General features: G+C 37.0%; 1 protein-coding gene across 4 annotated transcripts; it reads right to left on the bottom strand.

The window, feature by feature from the left end:
- Positions 1-2066: 2066 nt before the first annotated feature.
- On the bottom strand, positions 2067-8422 carry LOC137722489 (SPX domain-containing membrane protein At4g22990). 4 transcript variants are annotated; one of them, XM_068461502.2, is made up of 11 exons: positions 8025-8422; positions 6890-6949; positions 6557-6677; positions 5620-5931; positions 5279-5383; positions 4687-5144; positions 4038-4339; positions 3156-3340; positions 2842-3032; positions 2610-2743; positions 2067-2474 (listed from the first exon to the last, which is right to left on the bottom strand). In XM_068461502.2, the coding sequence occupies exons 2-11, from the start codon at positions 6940-6942 to the stop codon at positions 2236-2238; spliced, it is 2100 nt and encodes a 699-aa protein (XP_068317603.2). In that variant the 5' UTR covers positions 6943-6949; positions 8025-8422; the 3' UTR covers positions 2067-2235. The 4 variants fall into 4 exon arrangements, with proteins under 4 accessions (XP_068317603.2, XP_088548551.1, XP_068317602.2 ...); XM_088692425.1 differs by having other exon boundaries at positions 3156-3334; positions 8025-8376; XM_068461501.2 differs by having other exon boundaries at positions 2067-2743; positions 8025-8376.
- Positions 8423-9189: the final 767 nt, after the last annotated feature.

Here is a 9189-nt window from a genome sequence, read left to right as displayed (position 1 = left end):
ATCTGAGTTTAGTACAATTATTATCGTGCGAAAATCGTGTTTTGCGAGTAAACACTAATCCAATCGACCCATTCTTATTCTTATCGCCAGTAAACACAAAAGTCTGTCGAGCTTAGTTATTATGGTCCCAACCTGTTACGCACGAATCAGACTCAATAATCGTGCAGAACTTTGGAAGGTCTAGTGACTGGTGAGACCTGTGGATTGCTAACGACTTACTAACATTTTTGGAAGGATATGGACCCTATGCTTTCATTACTCAAAGCCCTGTATATCTCCAAGGGAGGAGTAATTATATAATGTGGGTAGATTTTTTATTTGGGATTTTGTACATGTATTATCTGAACTTGCAAGTATGTACGCCAATATCAGTACCTCAATTTTAAATTTTTTTATTTTTACCACCTGGACTCTTTTAATTGTTGAAATCTATCACCTGGACCATTTGCCGTCAAAACATGCCACCCACCCCTCACGTGGAGGGATATTTTTGTCAATTCACTTCCTAGGGCTTGTTGGAATCAATTTGTACGAAGGCCAAAGGCATTTTTTGTAGCAATGTTGGAGTTAGGTCATGAAGAGAAAGGGAGAAGAACTGAAAATTATGCAAAAATATAGTCTTTCATTTATAGTGAGTTCTCAAGATATTTTTTTGTAGGTCAGCAAGTAGGTGTGCGGTTCACCTTAATTTATTCAAATATTAATTTTTCAAACTCTTATGGAGGGAATTGTCGAACGGAGGCGGTACAAACCTCCAATTTTGGCACCATATTGACTCAGGCATTATTATTTTGGAGCCAATTTGATTCTAGCAAGCCCTATGAAGTTAATTCACTAAAATATCCCTACAAGTGGCATGTTTAAACGGCAAAAGATGGCAAGTAACGTAAGTGGTAGATTCCAACAGTTAAGAGAGTTTAGGTGGTAAAAAATTAAAATTAAAAGATCATGTGGTATTATCTGCTTTCAAGTTTCAGGTGGTACTTGCACAATAAAAAAAACTTTTGTATAATTAACTATATTTTTTATTCATGGTTATTACCACGAACAGACATTTGGATTACCCATCAATTTGGTCACTCACGTTTCAAATTAATCATTTGCCTCCGCGCATTTATGTTCGTCGAAGAAAGATGAAAGTTGGCCTAAGAAGACAACGTTTAGTTTTTCAAACATTAATATGATCTTAGAAACCATAATTGCTTGATCTACATCGTATTATCTTCACAATCTTGGAACACTTTGATTACCAGATTCCCACCTACACCCACGAATTGTTTGTATCCAACCCTAAATTATTTTGTGAGACCTACAACACATATACCAGCTTTTCCGGTCATTAATTAGTTGTGTTCACTTTGTACGACCGACGACAAAGAAGAAACCCTTTTTATATAATTTTTATGGAGAATGTTGAAGATTTACGGTTTAGGGTAACTCCATCCGTTTTGCCTCGGCAGGGAGTATGGAAGGACTAGAGTAATTACCATTCACGCAGAAGGCTAAGAATTCATTTCACATTTTGCTCATCATCTCTTTGGGCCTTATTTAAACTAATTAGAAATCATTTTGCTCTTCATCTCTATGGGCCTTGCTAAACTAACTAGAAATCATGGCTTGAAATTTTTTCACCCAGGTTACATTTTCAACAATATTGCAATCGGAGGTACATAATTAGAGGCTTTTACTAGACTACCGCCTATCAAGTTTGCACATTAATTTAAGAGTAGTACTGTCCACACACACATTTGTACTTTTCATACACCTTTCTAAAATTTTAGCTGTCGAGTTGAATGAATTGAAGAAGATCAATGACCAAAAATTAACAAGGAGCTGTAAGAAGTAAAAAAATAAGTCTGTGAATAGGTCTATCCTAAGTTAACTTGCACAACGGAACAAAAGCCGTTAGATCGATTGGTCTAACAATGACATAATAGTTCTTGTTCAATTGGTGCAACTAAAAGAATGAACTGTTGAATGCACGGGCAAATATCAAACAGTCAAGGATCCAACGGCAAACGGCGGTGTATCACAAGTGACCCTGTTCTTTCCCAAAATGGCTAGGCTTGACGGGAGAAGAAAATTCATATAAATTGAAGACAAAAACAATGACCTAGTTTGCTACAAATATACAAACCTGCGGCTAAAAATAACAGCGATTCGATAGAAAAGAATTGAGGGGACTTGAATTGGGAAGACACGGGCGTTTTCTAATACATTAGGTATAGATATGAATCAATAGAGAGAGTTGTACGTGTAGCAGGTGGCAATAATGGAAGTAATGCAGATCACGAGGGAAGGAAGCAAGGTGATGTTCAAGAGCCTACTCTCCCCCAAGTATCCGGCTAGAGTTATGGTGGCATCTGCTACTACTCGAGCGAGTGTCCCAGCTTCTGTTGAAAGTAATCCACCATTGTATGTTCCGCGGGAAAGCCTCGATGACATGACCCTAGAGAGAAGCGACAAGTTGACACCTGCACAAATGGCGGTTGAAGATATGTTGAGAATGAGGCAGAAATTGTCTGTGCGTCTCCTGCTACTTAAGAAACTAACAATACTTTGATTCCTATTAAACCAAAAAGTAATTGAACCGAATAAAAATATCTCACCTTCAAGTACTTCAGCCGAAACAAACATGATGAGCCCTGAGCTGACGTATTGTATCACCGAGTAGGGATTAAACATATGGAAGCTCATAACTATGCCTATGCAAACCACTACTTCGGATACTAGTAAAATTTGCCTGCAATTACGTCAACAAGATCAAATCCATCAGTTAGCAGGGAAAATAAATATGGAAATTATCAACGACCACCTATAAAACAGCACGGCAAGGATTACCTGTCTTCAAACATGTTGCTGATGTAGCTCCCAACAAGAATATTTACTGGAAGAACGGTTAATCCAAGACATGCCAGAAAAATTGCGACTTTGCTAGTATTCCAGCTAAAGTAGTACGTGGTAACAACACTAGATTCTGAAAGTAAAATCTCCATAGCATACTTGAGCATGAAATATATCAACAGTTGAACCTGACAAAACCATAAAGAAGTTGGAAGGGTTAAGTGAAAGTAATGTTAACACGGACATCAAAGGCACATTTAATGGATTATCAGTGAAAAAAACATACATGAATTTCAAAATCAATGACATACCTTTACAGAGGGTGTAAGTAGTCGATATGCGGATCGAATTGAAGTGGCTGGTTGACGAGATTCCTCAGGAGCTTCTTCACTTTCATCAATATCTTGGTCACCATCTTCATCTTCATTCTTGTCTTCAGCACTAATGAGCAATGGTTGTTGAAGACCTTTCTCGAGCGCATCATTTACTGCTGTTCCTGTCAAATTCCAGAATAGATAACTGTTAGCTCCTAGAACTGCAACTATATGCTTTGCATTGGAGAGATGCAGCAGGAAATGGCTCAATCCTACTCTTATACAGCACATTCAGAATCATGGCTACGTGGGCTACGCACCCATTATACACACACTTATTTCATGGTAGAATTATTATTCAATGTCTCAATAACCAACATTGATCTGGATACTGAAATCAATAAACTTGAGTTCAAGAACTGCCCACTGATTGAGAGAGGTCTATACCCATTAATGGATTTAAGGATCCGCTCATTGGCAGACATCATGCATGTCCACAGCACTATGTCTACATCAATGCCATAAACCATGTCGATACCAAGCTTAACTAACATATTACTAACATTTTTTCTTCTTTGGTCTGAACATGTCAAGCTTGTTGAAATCAGTAATGTCGAAGAGGTAGTTTGGCTTTGATTTGTTGCAATCAAAATAAATTAGCACGAGACTGACATTTGAATTTGATGATGTGTTTAAGGATGTAATTAAATTTCTCAATACAGCCAAAAAATGCTCACAGCAATAAATTGAGAACTATTGGGTCCACTTAGATTAAATCCATGGTGCCATTAGAAGCTTAAGATTTATGAGGAGGACACAAAACATAAATTGTTCTAAATCGTTCAAAAGTTAAACCGCTGCTGATATGAGTAAACATACCACTATTAGATCCCTCTTGTACAGGATTCACTTCATCTTCACGAGCAGGTTCTTTGAATGAGATGCACAGCCATATCAAGTATAGTAGCCAAGCTATAGCCATAACCCAACCAGGCAAAGTGTCTTGATTGAATGTAAGCATGTAAATCTTGAAATTAGTTTGAAGTAAGCCAGCAAGAGCAGGACCACATGCCATTCCAAGGGCACTAGCACTAACAAAAGCTGCTGATGCCTGCATCCGGATTTTCAGAGGTACACAATCACTAATATAACGCCTGTTAACAGCTCTTGCAGAACCCAGCCTGAAACAAAAGATAGCTCAAATTTGTCAATTGATTTGATGAAAGACATCAACATTCCTCCAAGTTCCGGAGAAGCCAAAGGAGAAAAGTTAAAGAACTAAAAGCTGTGTCAAAAGAGCAGACCTACAGTACAAAAATGTTTTAGAGCACGGTTTGGTACAATTGTCATTTGTTACTGAGGCCGCTAGCATTAATTTATAAATTTGGAAACAAGGAGTTCCAAGTATAGCTGTACAGGTTTTAATCAAAGCCAAGAAGTTCCAAAACTCCCTAAACCACTACTTCCACTAAATATTATTGCCATATCCAAAAGAAGAACCAGAGGAACAAGTAGAAGAATTACTTACCCACAGAAAAGACGACCAATCAACAGTACCCATATCGAATTAAGATCATAAGCCAGAGCATACAGGGTGTTTCCCGCAAAAAGAACAATACTGCTAAATACAAGAGGCTTGAAGTATGACCGATTTGACCATGCACTAAAATACACTGAAGAAAACACCTGTGCAACAGCCATTGCTCCAATCACAACACCACAAACTGTTGCTGCAGCACCAAGGCTTATGGAGTAGTCATCTGCCGTAGGAACAATAATATATGTATTGACCATGTAGAGGAACGTGTTCACTAAGTTTAAGACAAGTGACATAAAGTGGTATCTCTGATCATCAACTTCTTCCTCAACTGGAGCAGGCAGCATATCTTCTTGCAGAATAAGTGCATGTTGTCCCAAAAAGTTAAGAAAGTTTGTTGAATTGGTTAACCTGTCCACAGCTGCTTTTACAGAGTCAATGACAGGATCCTGCACATGAACCCTAGTAAGCATTACTATATACTACCAACATTTGACTGCTTCCTGCTCGAAGAGTAACATCACAGTTCATGGAAGAAAATAAGGAAACGACAAAAATTGAGGCATCAAATTACTAAATCAACCTGGAGCGGAAGAGTAGGCTGGTCATATATTGATAAGTAGCTTCCTTGTCGGTCCTGAAGTTCATGAAGATTGCGAGATATAGCTCCTACAACAGCCCCTATGCCCTGGAAAATTATTTGTCCAAGATAGATCATTTACACTGAAATTACAAGGTTGCAGTTTCTAATAATATGCCAAGTTATATAATGACTAATATGCAAAGTTATATAATGGCTACTTTATGTTTTCTGTCATGCTTGCCCCAATATTTTATAACTGCACTTAATAACATACATTAACGGAAATGTTTCAAATGTTTGAAAGGAGAAAGGGTGGAAAGGCCTCAGATCAAACATATTACCACATGCTTAAACACTTGCTGCAGCTGTGAGTAAGGATGATTCGCACGAGTTTTGACGTAGTAGTCAGTAAATCTATACCCAAAGCGTTTATCGAACTTCTTCAGTATCTTACGCAGACCTATGGCATTCACCTCAACAAAAAACAGAAGCTTCAGAAGATCATGCCCCACTTGTCTATAAGCTTCTCGTAGTTCAGATATTTTGGATAGATCAGGTTGCTGCTGAAGAGCTTCATGCTGTTCTCCAAGTTTGGCTATCCTACTTGCAAGTAGTCCTTGTTGTTCCAGCAGGAAAAGGACGATAGTCTCAATCTGATATTGAAATAACAAACAAGAAAGAGAAATACATTCGTTATCCACCTCTCATGAGTCATGAATAACAGTAAAAGTCAGATAAACCAGAATAAAGATATAAAAAACCATAATATGCTACAAACTTCCTTCTGATATATATACTACACACACTTATGTAGGTATATATGTATATATAGTATATACACGCCTAAAAGAATGGGCATCAGTATATGTGAATGCATATAGAGTATGCAGGTGGGCAATACACACGAATACAAACATACAAAAGCAAAGTGATGCAGAAATTGACTATAAATGGGAATTTGAGTTCTTGGGTGCATATATAGGTTGAAATGTATATACACAAAAGCCACAGCAACTTTATATCAATTCACTTATGATATGCCTCCATGAGGTTCTTAAAATTTCCCACAACTTCCCCAAAGAGACTACTAAAGAGGAAGAGTGAAAGGAACTAAGCATATTTATCTTTAATAAATGAATTAATCAGACTTCCCTACAAACCGCCCAAAAATTAACAGTTCCTTGACAGCTTAGGAAATGCATCTATGCCAAGGTGCACAACTTTCTCATCTAACATTCTCATATGGTATTTGTGAACGAGGATTAATGACCTGCATACCTGATTATCCAGCATTCTTGAAAAGTCCTTTAGGACGTGCCTCAGGTCTATTGCTCCAACTTTAATTTGTTGAGAATAGTGTTTCACTTTTTTCTTCATAAGTTTATAGTTGATGTAATACCTGAATGAAAATAAGGTGTGAGCACACAATCATTGCAACAAAACGAAATTTATAAATGGAACACAAAATACGTTTGTCATCAAAGAATCTCATCTTCAGAGCCGTTCTTTAATTCTTTTACCCTTCCACAAGAGAAAAGGTTCAAGATGTCCAACACAATGCACCAAATATTGATGATGCATACTTGAATAAGTGAGATAGATCAAACATACCCCTGCCATTCTTGTACTTGTCTTTCCTTCAGCTTTTTCCCAAAGGCAACCATTTTCTCACTACAAATTAAAAGACACTTGCATTAGCAAAAGAGGAAGATGAAGTGAAAACTACCACAAAGTAGAAAGGAGAACGAATGCAATTTCTCCGAGTTCAATAATTCCACAAGCTGTTCCATTGTGCCAGAAACAAGAAACACCAAAACGCTAACAATTATAGTTATTCTCGTCTGCCAGAGAAGCTGCTTCTACAATTAGCATTCTTCTCCGAGCCTGAGCAATGTTGATTTACATTGTACATTTCAGGCCAATCGATTACATACATGATTCAAAAACAAGATTTACCACTGTTTTATTCACACACACACACACACACACCCACACACAGATGAGCCAAGAAAAGGTTTTTTTCCGTGGAATAAAGATCAGCCGTGCCACAAATCACAGAAATCAGTAGTCGGTTTACGCCTTCGAATAACATAATTAGAGATTTTTAAGTAATTTGAATTGATTAGTAATCCAGATTTCACCATCCTAATGCTCACTGTATAATCATAAACCGCCCAATTTGACCTAGTCCACACTCCACACAAACAAAGCCATCAGTCAACTTGCCGTACCAAAAAGATAAGCTCATACGCCTATCACGTAAAATCATCTTATCACAATTGATAAATACATATAAAACATAATTAATTCTCACACACATTTATAATTAATATTTAATTATTTGTAATAATACTCCTAGCAGAATAATAAATCTGATGAGGAAGAACACAAAGAAAAACTATTCCACCAATTAATTGAACAAAAATATAAAAATTCAAAAAGCTTCCGATAATCCTCTGTTTGGTTGCTCAGAAAAATAAAAAAAATAAAAAAATAAATAAAAACTCGGAAAAGAAAATTCGAACTCAACTCCAACAATCTCAGGTCCCAGGCTCCGAATAAAATTCATCGAGCGATGTACAACGCATGAGTTCGAATCTCATTTTCTCGGCAACCAAACAGAGCACAAATCCATCAACCAAAAAAATACAGAGAGATTCACAGCTGCATATACATACACACACATATGTGTGTGTGTGTGTATCCACGCATTCAAGCAAGAAAAGTTACGAGAAAATTGAATTACCCAAGTGAATTCGGAACGCTGCTGCTCGATGAAGAAGCTTATTAGATGACCATCAACGAACACGGCCTCGAAAGAGCAAATCGACGGCGCTATCACTGCATGCCTTGTTCACGCAAACCGATATTTTTCGAATTTACAAATCGATGGAAACGTTTTGAATCAGAAACGTATATGCGAAGACGACGGAGGAGATGGCGAAAGCTCGGAACAGGAAGCTCAGAGAGAGAGAGAGAGGGGAGAGAGAGAGAGAGAGTCGTGTGTACGCTGGTGTGCACGGAAAGATCGGATCCTTATGACGCTTGGCGGCTTGGGGGACAGAATGGAATTGTGAAAATGTAGACTGCGGCAGGGTGGAAATGAGTGTACCTTTTTTGAGGTAATTTAGAAGAGGCCAAATCATTTACTAGTAACATTTCTTTTTTATTTTATTCCAATTATTGGAGACAGGCTCATTCGGGATTCGTTTTAAAACTTTATATTAACCTTTTCGTCTCCAACAAAGTATAAATTAAAATATTTTTATTTTGTATTTATTTATTTATTTATTTATTTATAAACAAACAATAAGATATCTACATAGAGTGTTCTAAAAATCAACTTAGATAGCCACCTAAGTGCTAAGCAGTGAAAGCCTGCCACAATTTAGTGCAAATCTTTTTGAAAAATCGGTTTGGAGCTAGGCGGAGCTCGGCTAAAGGTCCAAAAACCAAAAAATGACCTGATTTACCAAAAAATTCATCTCCAACCCATGTCTGGGTTATAATTCTATGGAACCCACTAGGCTGTTATTTGGTCAAGCTAGCTAAACGTAGCCCCTCTTAGCCCCTTTTTTTATGGGGCTCAGCTCTTTACTTGCAATAATTGATTCAAATTTAACGAATAGATTTGAAAACATCAAACAGTAGTTTAATTAAATTGAGCAATAAATTTAAAGTCTAAACTTAAAACTAATAAATTATTGAGGGATCTATATTTAGCTATTTCGGTTGAAATGTTATATGAGTATGGTCTGACATTGTTCATTGAAAAATAATTTGTTGTAGGGCTATAATTTTGGACGAAACTATATTTAGTCCTTTCAGTTGGAGATAATCTTAATCAATTGAGTTACAAGTCATTTGCTATTTTTTTTATTTATTTCCCTTGAACCCGAAAACATTTCATG

Source organism: Pyrus communis, chromosome 4 (genome assembly GCF_041283825.1).
Source record: "Pyrus communis isolate YQ-2024b chromosome 4, ASM4128382v1, whole genome shotgun sequence".
Classification (NCBI taxonomy): domain Eukaryota; kingdom Viridiplantae; phylum Streptophyta; class Magnoliopsida; order Rosales; family Rosaceae; genus Pyrus; species Pyrus communis.
Note: the sequence above shows the minus strand (reverse complement) of the source record. Positions and strands in the feature narration are given on the sequence as shown.